Source organism: Balaenoptera acutorostrata, chromosome 4 (assembly GCF_949987535.1).
Source record: "Balaenoptera acutorostrata chromosome 4, mBalAcu1.1, whole genome shotgun sequence".
In the NCBI taxonomy this organism is placed as follows: domain Eukaryota; kingdom Metazoa; phylum Chordata; class Mammalia; order Artiodactyla; family Balaenopteridae; genus Balaenoptera; species Balaenoptera acutorostrata.
Genome location: NC_080067.1, coordinates 148,098,160 through 148,121,109, shown reverse-complemented (window position 1 = coordinate 148,121,109; position 22,950 = coordinate 148,098,160). Strand labels below are relative to the sequence as shown.

Sequence of the window (22,950 nt, the reverse complement as noted above, 5' to 3'; positions counted from 1 at the left end):
CCTTAGTGCCTGGGCTTAACTCTCAGCTCTGCCACTTATGAGCTGCGAGACCCCACACATGTTAACTGATTTCTCTGTGCCTCAGTTTCCTCGTCTGTAAAATGGGGATGATGATTTTCAAGGTGGTTGTGGGGATTCAACTAGTTAATATGTGTAAATGCGTAGCATCGAGCCTGACACATCGTAAGAGTGACGTAAATGTGAGCCATTTCTATTATTATCAGGTTAGAGTTCCTGGCAGAGAGTAGATTTTCAATAAATGGCAGATTTGGCCTAAGTTTGCTGTAACAAGGCCTGGCCAGCTGGTTGTCCTTGGGACACCACAGACCAATTTCTGAAATCCAGCCCCGCAAGTTGGAAGATTTTTCAATAGGTCTGTGGTCCTGGTGGAAATCAAGTCTTGCCGGTGTCCATCCCCCTGCGCAGCGGGGGCAGGAGCCCCACAGTGGGGACGTTTACACCAGAAGTGGCGAGGGGCACAGAGGGCCCTGGAGCCGTCAATGGCAGAGCCAGAATCATGGCCCGGCGCTCACCACACTGCAGCTGCTCTCCTGAAACCACGGAATGATGGCGTGGATGCCAGCAGAGCTGGCAGAGTTTGACATTTTCTTTTAGCAAGTGTCCAGCCAGATCCACCTTTTAAGAGTTCAAAACAAAAGCTATTATATTTAAACAAGGCTTTTAACTGAGATTTTAAAAAATAGATCCTCCTTGCTTAAAAAATGAGAGATAAGATATGCAGAAAAGTGCACATATTGTAAGCGCGCAGCTCATTGAAGCTTTCACACACTGACCATTCATGAGAACCCAGCACCCAGCTCAACAAACAGAGCAGGGTCAGTTCCTGAGAAAACCCCCTCTACCCACTTCCACTCACTACCTGCAGCCCCTACAAAGGGTAACCATGCTTCTGACTTCTAACATGTATGAGTTATCTATGCTTGCAACTAATAATTACCTCAAACCCAGCAGCGTGAAACAACACACATTTACCTCAGAGTATCTGTCGGTCAGTCCAGGCTTAACTGGGTCCCCTGCTCGGGGTCTCATGGGCTGTCATCACGGTCTGGGCTGACTGCCCTTCCTAGAGCTTGGGATCCTCTTCCAGTCTCCTATGGTTGTTGGCAAAACTCGGTTCCTTGTGGTTGTAGGACTGAGGTCCTCAGTTCCTTGATGGCTGTGGGCTGGGGCTGCTCTCAGCTCCTTGAAGCCCTGCAGTTCTGTGCCATGTGGCCCCCTCACACGTGGAAGCTGACTTCTTAGAGGTTAGCGGGAGAATCTCTTGCTCTGGTTTGCTAAGAGGGAGTTGTATATAACATAACCTTTGGCCATCACATCACTTTGCCGTATTCCGTTGGCTGGAAGCAAGTCACGGGTGCCACCTGCCCTCAAGGCGAGGGGATGATGCAGAACATGACTCGTTGAGGGTCATCTTAGAATTCTGCCCACAAACAGCATTAGCTTAGTTTTGCCTGTTTTGGTACTTTAAATAAAGGAATCATGCAGTTCTATGTATGTATTTTTCTGTGTTTGTTTTCTTTCACTTAACATTATGTCTGTGAGATTCATCTGTGTCATTGTGTGTGCTTGTACATTGTGCTCATTGCCCTGTGGTATTCCATTGTGTGACTGCACCATAACTTGTGTATCTGTTCAGGTATTGATGGATACTTAGGTAGTTTCCAGTTTGGAGTCATTATGAATGGTGGTGCTGTGAACATTCTAGAACACATGAGCGCGTTTCTGTTGGGTATTAGTTATTGTAGCCTTATAGAGCTTGACATCTGGTGATGCAAGTCATCCTGCTCTGTTATTCTTCTACAAGCTTGTCTTCATTTTTATTGAGCCTTTACATTTACTTGAATACCATTTATTTTTTTTCTTCTTATTTTTTTTGATGTGGACCATTTTTAAAGTCTTTATTGAATTTGTTACATTATTGCTTCTGCTTTTATGTTTTGGTTTTTTTTTTTTTTTTGGCCGCAAAGCATGTGGGATCTTAGCTCCCCAACCAGGGATCGAACCTGCAACCCCTGCATTGGAAGGTGATGTTTTAACCACTGGACCACCAGGGAAGTCCCGTGACTACCTTTTAATTAAAAAAAAAAATCAAACATCAGGCAAGAAAGAAAAAACATGTGCCTATATGTTTACGGGAAAGGACTGAAAAGATATCCACAGAAATGACACATGTCTGTGTTGCACATGTCTTATCTTTAACTTTTAAAAACAAGGAGGATGAATGACTTCTGAGATCGGCAAAGATAAGAATGAGTGAGCGTCTCACTGTCCTAGTCTGATCTCCTGGAGCCCTGGTGACCCCAAGTCTGTTTTGTCCCAGGGACATCCGGAGAGCCATGCATTTGCTTGCCCACTTGTCCACGTGCCTGGTTACGAGATGGTTTGGTGACTCCCTCCTCTTTCGGCAGGACCAGGCGGTTGGGGCAGATGCAGTCTCAGAAAGTCTCAAGGATATTTTGAAGCACCTGGTTAGCTCTGCCTCCCCATCAGTGGTTCTGAGCACAAAGCCTACGGATGTGAGGGAAGTTCAGGTAAACCAGTTCACGGAGTGTGGGTGCTTCATGACCCCATGAAGAACCGCGGTCCGCCCGCTTGGAGAATTTGTGTGCATTTCCCATGCTCGCCCCCCCACCCCTGCACCTTGCCTCTGCCCACCCCCGTCGTGGTAGAGTGAGATTGCACGGTCGCTTGCTGGTGGGTGATGACCATGGTCTGGGGCAAAGCTCTGAGTTCAGGGCACAGGGTTCTGAAGCCCCATGGGAGGGAAGGAAGAGGGGTCCAGCCCACTCAGCAGAGTCCAAGCCGAAGTAGCCCAGATCCTCTCCTTTTAGGAACCAGAACTTGACTTTTCGTTGTGCCCCCAGAGCCTGTTGTCTGGGATCACAACCTTCCAGAACTGAGGTACCTGGGAACTGCCCCGAGGCAGGCAGAGGAAGCACACTGGACCCACAGACGTTTAGCCCAGGACGGGGACAGCCTCCGTCCACACTGCCTCTTGGGGGTCTGTCGCCCTCAGGCAGTGTGGACACATGAGGCCATCTCCTCTGTGGGGTCCTTCCCATGCTGACGACCCCCCTCCCCATTCTGGGGCCCTCCCCACCACCTGATTAGGTGCTAATTCTCTGGCTAAATTCACGTCCAGGGCATTCGCCCAGGACAGCCTCCCTGGGCTTGGTCACGCACATCTCTTTTGGCGACACATCTAAAAACCTTGGCTTGAGGTGAATTAATTCTCCCAATCATGAGCAGATCTTTTCGTGATGACTCTGCAAAACATATATTTACAGTCCCTAAAGTTATTTTTCCTATGTCTTTCCAGTATTTTTATGTGGCATGGTAGAATATCCACTGTTATTATATAGTGGGTGGTGAAGTCAGTGTGAAAGTATAACTTTTTTTTTTTAAGTCTTTATTGAATTTGTTACAATATCGCTTCTGTTTTTTATGTTTTGGTGTTTTGGCCACGAGGCATGTGGGAGCTTAGCTCCCTGACCAGGGATCGAACCCTCACCCTCTGCCTTGGAAGGTGAAGTCTTAACCCCTGGACAGCCAGGGAAGTCCCTAAAGTATAACTTTTAATATGATTTTTTGATGCAGGCTCTTGGTCTCTGGTTCCCGTTAGGGCATCACCACTGTGCCTGTGTAGAGCCTGGAGACAAAATCTCTTTGATTCACTGCACAGATATCAGGGGATCACAGTGCTTTGTGGTTCGCTCTGGGTGCTGAAGGTTATCAGAACATAAGAAACCTGATGCAGCAGAAGGGGCAGCTGAGTAAGCAGACAAGCAGAGGGAGGGGTTTGTGGGCGTGCGTGCAACGTTCCCAGGGGTGTGCCGCTGGGTGGGGCTCAGCCCAGAGATTGGGGGTCAGGCCAGGCTTCCCAGGGGTGAGAGCAGAGGCTTGGCCGTTCTCTCTTTCAGTAATGCTATCCTGGTGGCTTAGTTCAAATCAGAGGTGCCTGTTTTGAATATGACTATACCTTTTTAATGTCAAAATTTGAGAAACTTCACAAAATAGTACTGCCTTTTTAGAATACATTGATCCAGAAAATAAAGGGACCAAGACTACTATAAATTCAATAATGCTTTTAAATAAATTTGTAGAGTGTATGTATCAAAATAACACGCATATTATATTAGGGTAGTCTAGAGAAACAGAACCAATGGATGTGTGTGTGTGTGTATAAAATAGCCTCCGTAACTGCATGAGCCAATTATATATTTATGTATAAAATATATATATTCATGTATATAAGGAGACTTATTCTAGGCAGTTGGCTCATGCCAGAGGCTGACAAGCCCCAAGAGTTGCAGGAGAAGCCAGCAGGCTGGGACCCAGGAGAGCTGATGTTTCCACTCAAGTCCAAAGACAGGGAAAAATGGATATCCCAGCTCTAAGGCCATCAGGCATGAGGAACTCCCTCTTATTTGAAGGAGAGTCAGCCCTTTGTTCTATTCAGGCCTTCACCTGATTGGACGAGGCCCACCACACTAGGGAAGGCAGTCTGCTTTACACGGTCTGTTGATCTAAATGTAAATCTCAGGCAGAAACCTCCTCGCAGACATACCCAGAATCCTGTCTGACCACATGCCTGGGCACCCCATGGTCCAGTCAAGTCAACACATGAGATTAGCCATCACGCATACACAATTGAGAAAACATTGCATCTCCACCCCAGACATGTGGGCTGCTCTGTCCCCAGTGCTCAGGGACCTGGATCTTGAGGACTTCTGGGTTTACTTCTTGGCCTCCCAGCACCTGCAGCTCACAGTGGGCAAGGCCCCGGCTCAGAATAATGTTTTCTAGGTGGTGACCTAAGAGCACTACAGTCGCTTGAGATGTTAGTAGGCATCCCCCCCAAAAGCCCTCTGAGGCCAAATCAGCTCTGAGGATCCCTCCCTGGAAGGCTCTCACTGTGCAGAGGCCTGTGATGTCTCGGAGAAGCTTTTCCAGGATTCCCAAATGTTTGTACCTAAGGAGCCCCTTGTAAATAACACTCGTAGCCATGAGTGGGAGGAGGAAGCTAGCTTGAGAAAGACTGGTCTGAAGGTGAGGCCCCACAAGCTTGGGGAGGCTCTCTGTTGGAAACACCTTGATGCCCATTTGAGGATATGGTGATGAAGCAGACTCCAGGGGTACCTGCCTCTGCTTTGTCCCTAGCGTGACACCTGGATGACACTTAGATCCTCCCCACGTGGATGGCAGGCCTGCCAGGAGGTGGGAAGTAGCCAGTGTCCTGGCTGGTGTCACACTTAGTGCTGGTGGGCAGTGGGCCCCTGCATCCCAGGGAGGGCTCCCCACTCTGTCTCAAGCTCCTGCCCTGGGTCACGCGTGGCCCCGTCTCCGCCCACAGTGAGATTCAGGGGAGTCCTCTCTGGGTGAACGCTTAACTCCCTCGCTTGCTTTCTGTGGGATGTACAAGGCTCCCAAGCAGGGGAAGCAGCTGTGGGTGACTGGTACCCTCCCTCCCCAGTTGTTACAGAGCAGGCCTGGGGGCCAGGCTCCCTCTGAAGGTTTTCCTGAAGATTCCTTCCCTGTAACAGGTGTCCAGCGGCCACTCCCTCTTTCCCACGGCTCACTGTTCTTTGTTTTCCTCTCTGCAGCATCTGCAGTGCACTTCATCTACTCAGGAATCCTGCCCTCCCAAACCTCCAAGGGCTCATGAGCTCAAACTATTGGTGAAGAATATCCGAGCCTCGCTGATGAGCCATCCTGGTGCTTCAGGTGGGTGATGGCGCTGCAGGGACACCCAGGTGAGGGCAGGGCACCCGGCTGGCTGTGAATGTGACCGTCTGCAGGGTGAGCAGAGGGGAGGAGGTGCCTTGTGGGTTGTCCGTGGCCTTTGCTTCCTCCTGTGGAAGGGGGGTGCCACATGGGGGGATTATGGGTGTCCGGAAGGCTTTGGGCCCACCGGGAACCCTGAGTTGCCCAGAGACGCTGCTATGGAGACAAGACAGAAACATTGCAGAGCGGGTGACTCTTTCTCGGTGATTCTGAGTCACTGCCGAGACCCCGGATGCTGAGTAGCCTGGGACCGGACACATCTTTCCAGTGTGGTGTGGTTTTTGCTAAGAGTAGCGATGAGTTCTTTGTATTGTCTGAGAACATCGGGGTTACTTATGATTATTTGTGGGGAGTTTCCTCCCGTTCCAGAAGTGCAGGTAGAACACATTGAACTACCTAGAAACTCTGTGAATGAAGCTGGGTATGGGTGGTGTTTTGGTAGCTCACACCTCGCCCCCTGAGGGCACGCCGCTTAGCAGCCGGGAGGGGCTCCCGGGACCCAGTCGGCCAGGGTTGGGGTCCCAATTTCTAACCTTTGCCAGCAGGTCCCCATCTGAGTCGGAGTCTCTCCTTGAAAGTGACTGTGGTGATTAGTAAGATGATGTGTGTAGAACACCGAACACCACCTGGTACACGGTAAAGGGCCAACACATTTCCAGTCCTTTACCATTGATTATTGATTACACAGTATATTCACGGCTTTCTGCCATGGGGCAAGCATTGCCTCGAAGCAGACACAACCTGTTCACTAGTGAAATGTCCTGTTATCTGGATCTAATACCTCAAAAACTTTTGACTGAGCTGAGTTAGGTATAAAAACCTGCATCTTTGTAAGAGGGAAATGGGTTCTCTGTGAGGTAGCCCCAAATTTAGCAGTTACCTCAGATGCCCTTCCTTTTCCAAGCTGTTAGTCTTGTCCAAAGTGGGGCCCACATCCCTGCTGGAGTAATGTTGCCCCCAGGGAGGGCTCCCACCAGAGAGCTGTGCCCGCAGTCAGAACCAAGGGGGGAGCAGGGGCACTTGGGGCAGCCCGGGGCTATGGACATCCAGTGAGAATAGAATCTGTAACCCCAGATGAGGTGCTTTGAGAGTTTGTAAATGGCAAATGAAAGGAACACTGGACCCTCTGAGCCAAGGGTCCAGTGAGCCAAGACCAGACATTTAATTCAGCCTTTCTTTTATATGCAACTAGAAAACAAAAATAAAAGCCAATACGGTGCCCCTCTGTTTGATTACAGGCAACATTAACCCAGTATGTGTAGTTCAGCTGAATGATCCCGTCCAGAAGTTCTCCAGCACCCTCTCGAAAAACACTACCACCCTCACTTGGGAAGAAGAATTCACCTTGTGCGTAAGGGGCCCGGGTTTCCATGGCCACACCTACTCAAGACTGCGAAATTCTAAAACCATTCTGCAGCACTGTTCATACAAAAGAAAGGAGGGAGGGAGGAAGGAAGGGAGGGAGCGAGGGAGAAAAAAAGAAAATATAAAAATTTAAAAAGAAGTATATTAAGCGTCTGAGGAAGCTGTAAGTCAGACATGGATTTCTTTTTGAAGGCAGCTCTTAGTATCGATTCACTCCTCACCGACACACCCACGCCCTGCTGTGACGAGAGATCTGTTGTTGGGCCTTCCACTTGCTTTAGAAACACACACCATCCAGAGCAGAATGGAAGGAAACTTCTGATTGATACCAAAATCTGACACAGAGAATGGAAAAAGGGAAAATTATAGACCACTTATAAATTATGATGTAGGAATTCTGAGTAATGTATTATCAAATAGAATCCAGTAGCACATTAAAAATAATACACCAAGACCAACTGAGTTCATACCGAAAATGCAAGGATGGTTTAATGTGAGGAGATCTATTAATGAAATCCACTGTGTCACTAGATCAAGGGAGAAAACAAACTTATTATTTCTCTATATGCCCAAAAGATATTCAGTGACATTTAATAACCATTTCTAATTTTTAAAACTTAATTAGAACAAGATTTATGGTCACTTTTTTCATAAGATTAAAAAAAAAAAATCACTGTAAGTGATAAGTAGTAGGAACAGTCCCGCTAAAGTCAAGAGAAGGATACCCACTGTTTTGTTCTAGAAGTACTAGTTAATGCAATTAGATAAGAAAAAGAAATAGTACACAAGTAGTGGAAAGGAAGAGGCAAAACTAATCATTACTTGGAGATAATATTATTGCATATTTAGACTACTCCAGAAAATCAGTTGAAACTATTTGAAATAATGAATATAGGGTAGAAATAATAATATTATAAAAACTAATATAAATAATATTTCAGTAAAGTAGCTGAGTACAAAAATACAGAAATCAATCACTTTCTGGTACATAAACAATAAATAATTAGAAAAAGTCATGGAAGAAGGTGTCCCATGTATAATATAAAGAGCCTTCATAAATTATTAATGAAAATATGGGCACTCTCTTAGAAAACTGGGCAAAATTTCTGTACTAGAAAAGCAAAAGTAAGAACTGTAGATAGCTAGAAACATCTGAAAAGATGTTCAGTCTCAGAAATAGCTAAAGTAATGCAAACTTAAACAAAAGAGATTGTTTTTCACCTTATAGGTTGGTAAAGAAAAAGTGAGAAAGGCCAGTGGAAATACTGTATATATTAGAATAATCATTCTGGAAGTCATCAATATATATAAAAAAAGAAAATCTCTTATATGCATGTACCTTTTGATTGGCAATTGCTCTTTTCCTAAGGAAATAATCACACAGTGTGTACAAAGATATATGTATGAGGATATTTATCTCAGCTTGTTTATAATTACAAAATATTGGAAACAACCCATTATTAAGGGTTGGTTATTAAGGAATTGGCTGAATAAAATCTCTTAAGGCCAGATTGTGGAATACTAGACACCTATTAAAAAGGATGTTGCTCTGTAGTTATTGACATGGAAAGATGTCCATGATATCTTAAGTGAAAAAAATAGGTTACAAAGGAGGAGGGAGGTATGTTATGTTCTATATTTGTTTTCAGGCAATTATATGGCTATATCTTTCAATACAGTACCTACTAGCCACATGTAGCTCTTTAAATTTCAATTAATTAAAAGTAAACAAAATTAAACCCAGTTCCTCAGTTTGCACTGGCCTCATTTCAAGTTCTGAATAGCCGTATGTGGCTAGTGGCCACCGAATTTGATAGCAGCTCTACAGAACATTTCCACCATCATTCAGAAAGTCCCATTGGATTACCCTCGGAGACTAGTCACCAAATATTAACAGTAACTATTTCTGGATGGTGAAGTTGCAGATAATCTTTGTATTTTGGTTATATATCTCTGCAGTTTCTTAAATATTGATGGTGATTTGCATTCCTTTCTACCATCAGGAAAAAAAATACTATTTCAAGAAAATAGTAAAGCATTTTTAAGGATTCATGGCCCTTCTTCCTTTCCACAGTGAGTTGAATGCCAAGTCGAGGGAGTTGCACCTGCAGATTTCAGAGGATGGGCAGTCCTCAGAAGGTGGGTGGTCAGTAGGCGGACGGAGACCCTGCTCTCTGGAAGGGTCATCCAGCGGCCCTGACCAGGGCCTTGGGGTGGGGAGGGCGGGAGACCCAGCAGAGCCTCGGCCCCTCCCCCTAAGCCACTCCAGGTCTTCCCAAGGGAATGTTTGGTTGAAAGTCCATTCTGTTACTAGCAAGGTCAAACACTGTGGGAAAGAGTATATTCAACTGGTTCTTTTCTTTTTCTTTTTCTTTTTTTTTTTAAACAAATATCCAAAATCTTTTATTCAACAGTTCTTGGCTTAGAGCAGTTCTCAACCCTCTTAGCCTTAATAGACCTTTTACTTTTTTTTTTACTTCAGTTTTTAATTGTGTTGATACATATAACTTAAAAGTTACCATCTTAGCAATTTTTGAGTGTAGAATTTAGTGGTATTAAGTGCATTCACATGGTTGTGCAACCATCACTGCCACGCATCTCCAGAATTCATCTTACAAAACCGAAACTCTGTCCCCATTAGACACTCACTCCCCAGGCCCCTCCCGCAGCCCCTGGCCCCCACCCTTCTGCTCTCTGTCTCCGTGAATTTCAGCTGACTTTTCCGTATGGAATAAACCACAGCAGCTTAACTTGGACACATGCTTTAGATACAAGTCAGCAACAAATAGAGGTAAAAATCACTAAAGTGAACATGGACCTGTGTGTGTATGTGTGTAAATCAGTAGTTTCAGTATTTGTTAGGTTTTTAAAAATCCCTATGAACATACCAAATTTGGGAGAGGTGACCCTTCCCTGGCCTATTCAGCTGTGAAACCAAGCCATCTGGTTACCTCCTAAAGTTACAGAGGCATGGGAAAAAACAATTCAAGCTCCTAGTTATTAGCAAGGATTTTTGAGGCACTTTCCCTGGTTCTGTAGTCTAGAGATAACTCGGATGCTCCTGAGATAAGAACTGACATTCCAAGAGAGGGCGTGTGGTCTGAACACAGGGCGGGACCACTGTTTGCCTAATCCATTCCTGGGGCACCACCCCCGTTGGCTCCATTGGAATTTCATTCCAGTCCAGCTTGATGGGATCTATGAAATTTCAAACTTAAAAAAAAAACCAAAAAAAAAAACCCCAGAACAAACAACAACCATATAACCTTTACTCAGGCTCATATATTTTTAACATTTTGCCCCATTTCCTTTATCATTTGTACTCACAATTGCTGCTTGCTCTCACTTTGCTCTCTCTGTCTACACACACACACACACACACACACACACACACACACGCACACGCGCGCGCGCACACACCCCAAGGGTAAATGTGTGCACCATGTGAGTGTAAGTTTCGGGCATCCTGGCCCTTTACCCTAAATTCTTTAGTGTGTATTTCCTAAGAGTAGGGATATTATTTGTCCACAGCAGTTTCCATCAGCCAAGCCCCTGAGGTCCTTCCTAGCGGTATTTCCCAGTCCTGTGTAGGATCAGATACTACCTCTTGATTGTCACATCTGTAGCCTCCCTTGGTCTGGAACAGTTCCACAGCCTTCCTTTGTCTTTCATGACCTTGACTTTTCTAAAACGTTCTGAAACGGGAGCATTTCCCAGTGAGCGGGACGCACGTCCAGAGTTGGTTCTGGTTGCAGCCGCTTGCGGGCATCCTGTTCCCATGGAGACACCCCCGATGCTCCCTGCTTGTCCCCTGTCTCTTTAGCTCTGTTGGCGATGACGACTGTCCCCTTGGATTTGTTCAAGAAGCAGCCTTCTGGGCCACAGAGCTTTACACTGACCAGCGGGTCCTCCTCGGGCAGCTCAGCATTGGGTTCGGTCACTGCAGAGGTATGACGTCATTCTCTACGATGCCAAGGCCCAGCTCGACCCACTTTAGAAAAGGGGCATCTTCATTTATGTCTGTCAGAGTCTTGCTCTCGCTTCAACATAAAGCAAGAAGCTTGTCCGAGACCTGATGTTTCCTCCCAGGCATTTCTAGACGCGAATGGGATGCTTCCTGCCCAGGGTTGTGTTGCATTGTCTACCTGACATAACTTGCCGTGATGCCCTTTCACGCAGGCCTAACCCAGAAAGGGCTCTTTTATTTCATTTGGTTCTCCAGCTTTTGTTCCCATCATTATGTGCTGAGTGGCTGGGTTTGAGCCTGGGTCTCATCATCCTGTGTCAGTTCTGGGGAAATCGGTTAATTATAAGTTACTTGTGATACTAAGCGACAGCTAAAGAAATCAGAGGTTATTGGAAGGCAGGCAGCGTGCCCTGGCGGGGTGTCCGTCTGCGCTGACTACAAAGCATGTAACCAGCCCTCTCTGCAGTTTTCTTACATCGAACCCGGTGAAGCGAAATCCTGGCAAATGCCTCCACCTGTTCCTGCTGCAAAGATAGAAAAAGACCGCACGGTGATGCCGTGCGGGACCGTGGTCACTACTGTCACTGCCGTGAAAACCAAGCCTCGCTTCGATGCAGGGAGGGCGTCCCCGCTGAGCTCCGGTGAGTTTCCTCCCCGCAGGAACTCTGAAGTCACGCCTCCCCTGTAAACATCTTGCCTCTATAAACTGCAGAGCGCTGTAGGCTGCAGGATTATCTGTAAGAAAATGTCCTGGTACGGGAAGAATGGTAATTGGCAAGGCTTCTGCATAGCTTTTTTTTTCAGACAATTATCTTTCTATCTTGTCAGACACATGACATGCCAAAGCAAGGTTCAAACCTGTAGTGAATTCTGAAGCTAAAATCTAGATACTAGATGAAATATCTCGTTACATTAAGTACTCCATGACGTTTACGTGGGGACAGCACACTATCTTGAAACATTAGATGTGAGCGGCCAACATAGAGTTTCTTATGTTAAAAATCATTCATTTGAAGGCTTGATGTGCAGTCATTTTAGATCTAGCCGAATTCTGTACCTGTCCCCATAGCCACTGCCCTGGAGACAACTTCTGTATAAGTGTATGATTTATTATTTTTTAAAATTTATAATGTGTTCCTGCCTGTACAAAAGTATTATCATCCCAGAATAAATCACTTGGCACTGTTCTTGAATGCAAAACAGAAAGTGAAATTCCGGCTTAATTAAAAGGTTTCTGAAATTTTATTTAAACCTGGGCTTCCAATGCCCCTCTTGGGCATTCCTCCCCTCCCCCAAAAAAGAATCAGAGAGGTTGTTAAAAATATCTTAAGGTTTGCCTCTTAACCTTTTCCAACTGCATGAAGTAGAGTTGAAGTGAGGTGTGATTTCAGTTTCCGGTAACTGTAATGGTCAGGCAGCTTTCGGCGGGCTGTTGTAATCAGGGTTTCTCCCGGGCAGAATCTCCCCTGAGAACACCTGTCAAGGTGAAGGTCATCGAGAAGGACATCTCCATCCAGGCCATCTCCTGCCACGGCGCCCCCGTCAGCAAGATGTTCTCTTCCTCAGATACAGGTAACGCAAGGCCACTCGAGATGGTCCCCGCTCAGCTCCTTCAGGCTCTGCCCTCGAGCTCCGCATCTGGTGAGAAGGACGCTTTTCCTTTTTAGAGTCTGGGGAGAGGTGTTTTAATATAGTAAGTGAGGAACTAGAAGGAGAAAAGGGAAATCCAAGTCTATGGAAGACCAGGAGTGGCGTTGGCATCCCTGCCTTAAGTTTTAGGGAACACTTGAACAAAATAAGCACAAAAAGCCAGCTTATGCGTCACTGTGCAAAATTTCTGAATGTTATTTTTTCTCTTGTTCAACGTACTAGTTAACACGGATGTCATAAAATAAGCAGGACTCAGGGGACATAATCATAAAGGCAATTTATTTTGTCTCCCACCGTCCCCTGAAACCTGTTTAATAGGATTCGTTTCCCCTGGAACTCTGGATGCAGATTTCCCACTTTCATGGCCGCTTGTGTCACTGTCTCTTGGAATCAGAGCATAATCTAAATTTGGGGGTTAAATTTTCTCCCTTCGCTCAAGTGTGACCTGCAGGCTGAGAAGGGCCGGGTGGGCAGCTTCTCCCCACCCCCGTCCCCTGAGTCCTGTGTCTGATCCTGCCAATGTCCAGGAGAGGACGGGGGGAGCAGGCAGTGGGCAGGCAGCTCTCGTTTGATGGCTGCTGTCTTGGGATGGCCGTGTGTTCTCTGAACCTGGCGGAAGTGGAAAACTGCCTCTTTCCCTGGGGGAGCTTCCCTGGTTGCTTAGAAGCGGCAGGGTCCCCCCAGCTGCAAGATCCTAGACAGAAGCAATGCCCCTCACTGGCCGCTCCTGGGGGCCCTTTCTTAGCTCTGCTTTGTACCACGGGGGCCCCTTCACCCCGGGCTGACGTCCCCGCTGTGGTTGCCCCTCTGGTCTGTGGGTGCTGGTACCGGCCCGCACCATGCAGCCAGGAGCCCTGCAGGCTCGCTGCCTCAGGCCCAGCTGGCGCCTGGCCGGGCTCGCTGAGGACGGACAGGAGCTCTGGGCTCAGCGCCCCCCCGACTGGTGTCCCAAGGCCTGGGACTCACAGCGCAGCCCTCTCCCCAGGTGTCCTCACCACGTCCCGCTCTTCCCTCCGCGTCGGCAGCCCCAGAGTTCTCAGCCGCTTGGTCCCTCGCCGCCGCCTTGGGAAATGGAGCATCTGTGTTTTTAGAGAGATTTTAACAGTATCTTACATCCAGTGATTCCTAAAGGATTTCTTCCATTTTATCACTTCCAACAGGCCTAGTTTCTTGAAAGCAAATCCACCTCTACTTCCGAGAAAGATGCTGGGCTGGCCTTCTCTTAAAGGTCTTTCCAAACCCTCCTGGCATTGACCTAGACATTTTCTAGGAAGTTCTAAGTTGAGAAATTTTTTTCTGTAAAAAAAAAATTCTCAGGAAGTAAAATTTCCTTTACTACTTTGAGTTGATATCATAAATTTTTTTGTTGTTTAACTGAAAGTTATCATAAAATTTGATGTGTATGTGTTTACCAAAAAAAGTTGATCCTCCTTTTGTGGGATATCAATGTATGCTTTAAGTCGTTAAAATACATATACACACACACACACACACAAATGTAGCATCTGTTGTCAGCAGGCCGAGGCCAAACTGAGAAAAAGTTCCTGGTAACCTCCTGCCCCTTAATCCCATTGCCCTTTTCATTTTCCTGCAGCAGCAGACACCTTAGTGTGAGTTCCAGCGTCAGCTCTGAGTGGGAGAGACCTGGCCGGGCATCTCAGCTCCGCCGCCCACCTGGCTGTCTCCTACCTGCCCCATTTCTCAGATGGAAACTGAAAGGCAACTCCCTCAGAGAGCTTGGGGTTAATTACCTGAAATAATGTGCACGGAGCTCTTTGCAGGGCGCAGGTCCATGTTAAGCACTCCCCGGATGTTGGCCCAGGTGTGGAATTAACCCTGGGAAGAAGCAGCTTCTGTGAACCAGCCCTCGGTCGCCCTGAACACTAGTTTTTGTGTTCGATCACTCCTGGGAGGGCCAGGGAGTAGCTGCGCTGCCTTTCAAAGTTCACAATATCCCCAAAGCTCAGAGGTTTCTGTTTTTCACCTCAATCGAGGCATATTTACATTCATTAAAGTGCATGATTTGAAGCGCACACCTCGGTGAGTGTGTGTAACCACAGAGCATCAGCTCCAGACCCAGGGGCATCACCTGTCCTGCTCGTAAAGTTTCCCCAGAACCCAGCCGTGGACACTTTTACGTCCAGTCTCTGCTTCCTAGCTTCCAAGTCAGCGTGGAGTACTTGTGACAGGCCGGCTGCCCGCAAAGTCGCTGTCTGGCCCTTTACAGAAAATATTTGCCAACCCCTGCTTAAAGACCAAATCCGTCACCCCGGAAGTTCCTGTCAAAGCCTCAGATTTTGTTAACGTGCTTCACGCCCGCTTTTCCTCCGGCAGAGCTACTGGTGCTGAACGGTGCCGACCCGGTGGCCGAAGTCGCCATCCGACAGCTCAGCGAGTCCTCGAAGCTGAAGCTCAAATCCCCCCGGAAGAAGAGCACCATCATCATATCTGGGGTCTCCAAGGTGAGCCGGCCGCTCAGCCTGCGTCAGCCCCGCCCCAGCCCTTGATCAGCTCCAGCGAGTTCCACCCCGCAGGTGTCAGGTTACATCCCCTCACCTACGAGGGGCTATTCGTGGTATTTCGTTTATGCAGCTTATCCTGTTGAGGAAGGAAATGTGAACGTTTCTGACCCGGGGATGCTCTGGTTGTTGAAAGGTGGGTGAATCATGTGAAGACAAATTATTGAAAGAGAAAGACCAGCATGATGTCAGCTCCCCTTTGGGACAGAACCTCCACCCTCATGGCCGCCCCATCTTGGGGAGCTTTCACTTCACACATCACACATTTCCAAACCGTTTCCATTTTGCAGTGAATGTTTATGCCTTTCAGAATCAGAGAAACGAAGCTTGTTTTAAAACTCATCCTGATCCCCATGCCTTCCTTCTCCTGCTCTGTGACCTTTGTCCAGAGCAGGTGGCGGGTGCAAGGCGTCCCTGGTGGACCCCGGGCAGGCAAGGGCCCACATTACAGTCTCTTACTCTTTTTTTTTTTTTTAAGGGTTTTTTGTTTGTTTGTTTGTTTAAATTTTATTTATTTATTTTTGGCTGTGTTGGGTCTTCGTTTCTGTGCGAGGGCTCTCTCCAGTTGCGGCGAGCGGGGGCCACTCTTCATCACGGTGCGCGGGCCTCTCACTATCGCGGCCTCTCTTGTTGCGGGGCACAAGCTCCAGATGCGCAGGCTCAGTAATTGTGGCTCATGGGCCTAGTTGCTCTGCGGCATGTGGGATCTTCCCAGACCAGGGCTCGAACCCGTGTCCCCTGCATTGGCAGGCAGATTCTTAACCACTGCGCCACCAGGGAAGCCCCCCCTTACTCTTTTTAACATTTCAGAACAAGCAAGGAGAATGTGAGCAATGGAGGGGTGGGTGGGACATTTGGTAGTTGGGAGGGGATGAGGAAGGTGAATTTTTGGACACGGAGGGTGGGTTGATACTTTGAGGGCATGAGAGGGTGGGACGGGAGGGCATGATGACAGTTGACCCCTTGGCTACTGGGAGAGGGGCCAGAACAGGTCCTGGGAGGTGCCAGAGGTGAGTCACCAATGTGGCCGTAGTGTCCAGGGGCCGGGTGAGTCTCTGGGCTTCCTGAGTGCGCTTCCAGAGGCAGCCAGCAGGGGGCGATGGCGTCTCTGGAAGCGCCTGGCCCAATGGTTGGGTTTTCTTTAGGATGAATAAATAAATGAGTGAAATAAGGACAAGACTCGTGACCGTCTCCTCCTCTGTGCCTTCTCTGAGATTTTATTCTAGATCATTTAGTCCATCCAACCGACTGCAGTTAATATCTTTGCTGATGATAAAATTGTCCCAAACTGTGTCAGTGGGCACTCCTGACTTGGCTCAGAAAAGGGCAGTTGTCACCTGTCACTTAGCAGACTCTCCTGTCCAACTGCCACGCAGATCAGGAACAGCAGACCGGCCCCCAGGTACCCCCGCCATGTCCCTGCAGTTACTTCCCTGCCCTCCAGAGAACCACTTTCCCAGCCCCAAGCACCTACATCTCTTTTACATGTAAATATAACTCTTAGGATACAAAGTGCATAGCGGTCAGTTCCTCCTTGCAGGAAACACAAAAATGCTGTAGGAACACAGGTTAAAGATAAATCGAATCTGGCACTCCAGAGCTCACATCCTCTGTCACCCTGTCTGCCATCCCATACGTAGGAAGGATGCTCTTCCCCCAGACCCCTCCAGCCTGCGACCTCGGGCCGACCCTCTGCCACAGGAGACCTTCATCCACTGCGTTTCAGCCCATGCTTCCCTTAGCTGCCTCCTTGGAGGGCCGGGGCGCCTTCTGACGCTGAAACCGCCAGCCAGCATGTTTGGACCAGGCTGCTGAGGCTTTTCCTCGCCCGCAGCTCCTTCCAGGTATCCTTGGCATCTTCCTTACCCTGACTCTGTCTCTCGCCCCCCGGGTAGACCTCGCTATCTCAGGACAACGGCGCCTCCCTGATGCTGGACTACGCGGCCTCCATGGACAGCGCCCGCCAGAAGGATGGCCCGGGCCAGCCAGGGGCGGCCGTGGCAGCTGCCCCACCCGAGGAGGAGGAGGAGGAGGAGGAGGAGACCCCAGCAGGGGCCCGACTGGCCCTGGAGCCCCAGGAGACTGAGCTGGATTCCTGGGACTCGGAGAAGGAGCCACTGGCCGGGGCGTGGGGCGGCCAGGCCCCGCTGGACCCCGCTGGGGATGAGCGGTCGGAGAGCTCCCTGAGTGTGTCTGAGCTGGAGCCGGGCGCTTCCCAGAAGCGTAAAGGTACCAGCCCCTCCCGTGCCCTCCCTGCCCACGCCCCGTCACTCCCCACCACTCCCCCCCGCCCCACGGCTCTGCTCTCCTACTAGTTTCCAGGCTAAGCAAGTTCTCACCCTCTGCTTTCCTTCCCTTCTCCTCTACAAGGGCACCCCACCCTCAGCGCCCCCACACCTACAGGAACACCTGCGCTGAGCATCTGAGCCCATTTAGAGCCCACGGGCAGGGGTAGGGGGTGCGGGCTGTATTCAGAATCCTTCCGAGTGTGAGCGGCCGGGTCATCTCTCTTCATTGGTGGAGGCAATTTGTGTTCATGGCTAGAAGCGCCCCTTCCTCTGTCTGGGCACTCCTCCCCGCAGGGGTAGAACTCTCCAGAACATTGAGAGGGGTCACCAAGAGCCGTGTACCACGATGGAGCCAGAGGCCAGCCGGGCAGAGACCGGGGTTCCCTCAGCTGCCGAGATGGGCACCCCTCCCCTTGTGTGCCTCTCAGAGCCCCCCCCCAACGGAAAGCAAACCAGACGTCCCCACTCGACCCTAACAGGGTCCATGGGGAGATGAGCTCCCTAGAAAATTAGCCGATTAACTTAATATGTGTGCAGTGGTGAGGGAATCATTGCATTAGGAAAAGCGACTGTTTCCCATTAGCGCTAAATCAGTGCTCTAAATCTGTAAATGTCTTCAGCGCGTGCAGTTTTTCCCAGACGGTGCTTTGGCACGATGGTGACCTGAAGATACTTGCCGAGGGAATATAGTCCAGAGGCTCGGGCCAGTTCTAGATGTGAGGCTTCAAGACTCACTGAGTCTCAGCTCCCTCCTCTGTGAATGGGATGTGCCCACCACGTGCGCCCACCTCCCCGAGAACCCCACCGGCCAGGCGGTAATAGGAGAGCCCAGTGCAGAGGACAGGACGGGAGAGCCCAGGCAGGGGCCGGAGCCAAACCAGCAGTCCTGGGTGCAACTCTGCACCAAGTCCCGGCTCCCCCGCGAGTGTAGACATTAGGAATCCCGGCCACTCGGGTCGGGAACCTTGGAGCTGCTCTGCCTCCTGCTGCTCTGTTCTTGGTGCCGCAGACCAGTGGTTCCTACGCGGGGCGATCGTGCCCCCTCCCCGGGGGACACTGGCCATGGCTGGAGACCGTTTCAGTTGGCACAGCTGGGGACAGAGGGTGCTGGGGGCTTCAGGTGGGTGGAGGCCAGGGGTGGCGCTCAACACCCCACCGCAGCATCACGTGGCCCCAGTGTCCACGGGCCCGAGCCGAGAGCCCCGCTGGGGAAGGTCGGCTTCCTGCCTTGCCCTCCTCTTTCCCATTCGCTTCGTGGGCTCCCCCATGACCCACCCCCTCGCCGGAGCAGAGCGGGACAGACGGGGTGGAGGCAGAAGAAGAGGGGAGAGAGGACGGAGCAGGATTCCTGGATGTGATTTCCAGACCCTGTGATGACGACTGGACTCTGTCTGCCCACTGCCCGCTCCTGGCGCCTTATCCCCAGGGCCCCGTCGGGTGGCCGGGAGCAGCGTGGGGGTGAGCCCTGCGCTCTGTGGTGGCTCCCGGCTTCTGTTATGGAAAAGGGGGCCCGGCTGCTGGTCCACAGCCCGGCACGCGCCCCCCCGGCCTCGGCTTTGTCTTGGGCCCAGAGCAGCCCAAGGGGGCTCACCGGGACCTGAGGAAGGCAGGTGGGCGCTGGGCAGGGTGGGGTGCAGGTGGGCTGCCCCATCTGTGACCTGATGGGCCAGCAGCCCACCCCCTCTTCTCACAGAACCCGCCCCTCCCTCCCGCCGTCCGTTCATTCTGGAAGGCCGAGCCTCACCACCCCAGGTCCGTTCCGAGACCGCTGCCCTGCCTCCCTCCCTCCCTCCCTCTGCTCTCCCTTCCGGGGAGCTCTTTCCCTTGGGTTTCCGCCCTTGCTGTGTCCTGGCCACGCTGCTCCTCTCCCGTCACCAGCCAGGTGGGTGACATCCTCACTCTTGGGACCTGGTGCCGGCAGGCGTGCCCTGTGCTGCACCCTGAGGCCTGGCGGCTGGGGCCGCGCGCGGACGCTGAGCCAGCAGTCATGCACCTGGCTCTTAGCGCTGCACAGACCCGGGAGCCGGCAGTCATGCACCTCGCTCTTAGTGCTGCACAGACCCGGGAGCCGGCAGTCATGCACCTGGCTCTTAGCGCTGCACAGACCCGGGAGCCGGCAGTCATGCACCTGGCTCTTAGCGCTGCACAGACCCGGGAGCCGGCAGTCATGCACCTGGCTCTTAGCGCTGCACAGACCCGGGAGCCGGCAGTCATGCACCTGGCTCTTAGCGCTGCACAGACCCGGGAGCCGGCAGTCATGCACCTGGCTCTTAGCGCTGCACAGACCCGGGAGCCGGCAGTCATGCACCTGGCTCTTAGCGCTGCACAGACCCGGGAGCCGGCAGTCATGCACCTCGCTCTTAGCGCTGCACAGACCCGGGAGCCAGCAGTCATGCACCTGGCTCTTAGCGCTGCACAGACCCGGGAGTTTTTAAAGGGACCCATTTGGCAGCGTTTTAAAAATTGCTTTTCATTCCATTGTTTCCTGAGAGATTTGCACTCGGCATCTCTACGAGATACCGTCAGAACCTTAGATGATTACGCTTTATGGGTACCAAATAGTTTTTCTTTTCCACCAGAATTTTTTCCACACTGATGATCTAGGGGGCAGCTCTGTGGAGTTTTCTCTCCTTTGTAAACTGAAGCCTATTTTTCAGTTCAAGAACCACCTGCATCTCCTGTCATAGGAAGGAGTTGGCTCTAGCTTTCCAAGACTGCCTATTTAGAACTCCCCTGGACCTCTGCTGACTGGAGAGTCCTTGTTCCTTGTACATATGGTTATGATGCAGGCAAGACAGGAAATGCATTCCTCCAATTTGGTTTCATTTTTAGCTTAACAAAGCATTGATGTGCTAGTACAAATATGTGAATGTACTTAATACAACCGAACTCTACACTTAGAACTGGCTACGATGGTGCATTTTATGTTATGTGTATTTTACCACAAGTAAGAACAAAAGCATTGGTGGAGACTTTGAAAAGTATTAAAAAGGAAAACAAAAACAAACCTTGCCAAGCATCCTGCACAGTAACGTCACGTGTTGTATATAATGCAAATGCTTCAAACTCTTACCATCTCTCGTTCTGATTTTGCTGTTGCAAACTTTTCTTTTCACCTCTTCCTTCTCTCCATCTCCTGCTCATCCCCTTAAACTTAAGAGGATCGCTATGCCAACCAGAATTAATTGCCTACACAGTAAGTTATTTTTGTTTTTTATATATATTTTTTAATTAAGTATAGCCTCGCTATGAGAAAAGCACATATCATAACTGAGCCGGAAGTTAACCCCTCCCCCCTTCCTTTTCCCTCCCATCGCTTTCCACTTTGACTGTCCCCAGATGCCAGTTTTCCCATCTTCCTCCTTCAGAGTGCCCTGGTCTGGTAGTAGAGGGCCATCGTCTCAGGGGAAGGCATCCCTGTGTTAGCTGACACGACAAAACAGCCTCGCCAAGAGATACAGACAGACCGACTCCCTTAATTGTCCTTGGTTCTAAAAAGTTGTCACTTCTGTAATTGGGTCTTCCATGGTTCCCCTTGTAATCTAAAGCTGTTCTTTGGGCAACAAACTATAATTTATAAGGTTGCTTTTGGTCACTGTTTTCCTACCTATAAGATGTTAAGATGTATTCTTCAATGAGCAATTTACATCTGTTAAACTGAGATGAGTGGGAATAAATTTGGGAATATTTGCAATATTAAAGCTATAACTTAGAATAATTATTTTTAATTCCTTCATATATTTGTTTATACCTTAGCCTTATGATTGTTTTTTTTATTAACCTTTAGTCTTATGATTGTTTTTAGAACCCGGGAAAGATTTTTTTTCTCTTCCCTGTCCCATCTAAGATTTTGGTTATTTGCCTTAAATTTCACATAACCTGTTTCCAAATCTTACCTTCAGACATCTTTAAGATTGGGAGTGAGGTCTGAGTCTTGCTTCTTGCCTGTTGGGTGGATGAGGTAGCCCAGAGTGAAGGAGGTGGGCTTATTAAATCCAAACGGCCCCAGCTGCCTTGCCCCATTGATGTGAATTTCCCTATCAGCAAAGGGTGACAGATTCTGTGGGCCCAGAGTCAACTGTGACATACCAAACTAGAGTTCTTCTCTCGGTCAGGGTTCTCCAGGGAAGCAGAACCAATAGGTTCTGTATTTCAAGGAACCGGTTCGTGTTGACGAGTCTGAAATCTGCAGGGCAGGCAGGAGCTGGCGCTGCAGTCTTGGGGCAGAATCTCCGCCCCGGGAGCCTTCCTTTTTGTTCTCAGGCATTCAGTGATTGGATGAAGCCCACCCACCTCACTCCGGGTTGTCTCCTAGAGCTCAGGCACTGATGGGAGATCTGGACCACGTCGACTAGGAGCCTTCCCTGCAGCACTCAGCTCAGTACTGGGATGGAGTCACTGGGCGCTCTGGGCAAACTGGCCCAGGAAACCGAGCTCCGATGTCCATTAGTCACGGCCGCCTGCCAGCAGCCGAGGGGGCACTCGCCCGTCTGAGTTACGACCTCACACCCGCCTGCGGTGCAGCCAGATTGGCGTCCACTGAGCCCACCTGTGGCCATGTCCTTCCGGCGTTACTTACCCCAAAGGTCGTTGTGCTTTATTGGCCAAGTTTCAACGGACAATGACATTTTTATTTAGTCATGAAAATGGAATAACCTCTGTTTGTGCTGGTTATTCTTCACGTTTGATGAGTTAATCTGTGGACCCTGGAGATGGGCTCACATTGCTAGAATGTTCTGTCCTACCCAGGCCGCCAGCATGCCTCTCGGGAGATTTACATCATTCTGGAGAGCCTGTCAGAGTCGTTCCCAGAGAGCAGGGCTCTGCTCTGCGATCCGTCTGAGAGCTGCATCCATCTCGCCTTCCAGAGGCTCCGCCAGCGGCCACCCGCAGACCGGCGCTCCAGACGCCTACTGGCCACTTCCAGCTCAGACGCCATCCTCAGCAGCACGGAAGAGCCAGGCTTGAGAGCACGGCTTTGTAGGGCAGAGCACGTCACCCCTCCGAGTCTCTGCTTCCTTATTTGTAAGCGAGAGATAAGAGCGCCCTCAGAGGTGGCTGGGAGATGTAACCGGGGCTCCAGCCTGTAGATTTGCAAACCTCTGTGTCTCCCCTCACATGACTGTCCTCTGTCCAAGAAGCCCACGTCCCCATAGAAGCCATGACAAGTGGTGTCAAGTTAGGGGAAACGTGGACCTGGTGAGCCGTGCACGTGACCTCAGGACGATGCACACCAGGGCACACGTGACAGCATCCGGTTCAGGCGGTGACGCGGAACAGGCAGAGTTAACAACACAGCACACCTGCTCCAGAGGGTGGGCGTGAGGACCAAGAACAGAAACACCGCGTTGCAGGC

At 49.8% G+C, this 22,950-nt stretch overlaps 1 protein-coding gene across 7 annotated transcripts in view; it reads left to right on the top strand.

Moving 5' to 3' along the window:
* Positions 1-22,950, top strand: part of C2CD2 (C2 calcium dependent domain containing 2) — a 61,799-nt gene that overhangs the window by 31,494 nt on the left and 7,355 nt on the right. For 4 of the 7 annotated variants that reach the window (XM_057545475.1, XM_057545473.1, XM_057545472.1 and 1 more), the window contains 9 exons: positions 2,430-2,552; positions 5,625-5,745; positions 7,044-7,152; positions 9,245-9,309; positions 10,994-11,118; positions 11,604-11,778; positions 12,596-12,709; positions 15,122-15,249; positions 17,202-17,535. In XM_057545475.1, the coding sequence (XP_057401458.1) occupies positions 2,430-2,552; positions 5,625-5,745; positions 7,044-7,152; positions 9,245-9,309; positions 10,994-11,118; positions 11,604-11,778; positions 12,596-12,709; positions 15,122-15,249; positions 17,202-17,535 (1,294 nt within the window). Of the gene's footprint in view, positions 1-2,429; positions 2,553-5,624; positions 5,746-7,043; positions 7,153-9,244; positions 9,310-10,993; positions 11,119-11,603; positions 11,779-12,595; positions 12,710-15,121; positions 15,250-17,201; positions 17,536-20,753; positions 21,306-22,950 lie in introns of those variants that run through there. The other 3 variants (XM_007172706.2, XM_057545474.1, XM_007172705.2) reach the window with 3 other exon arrangements.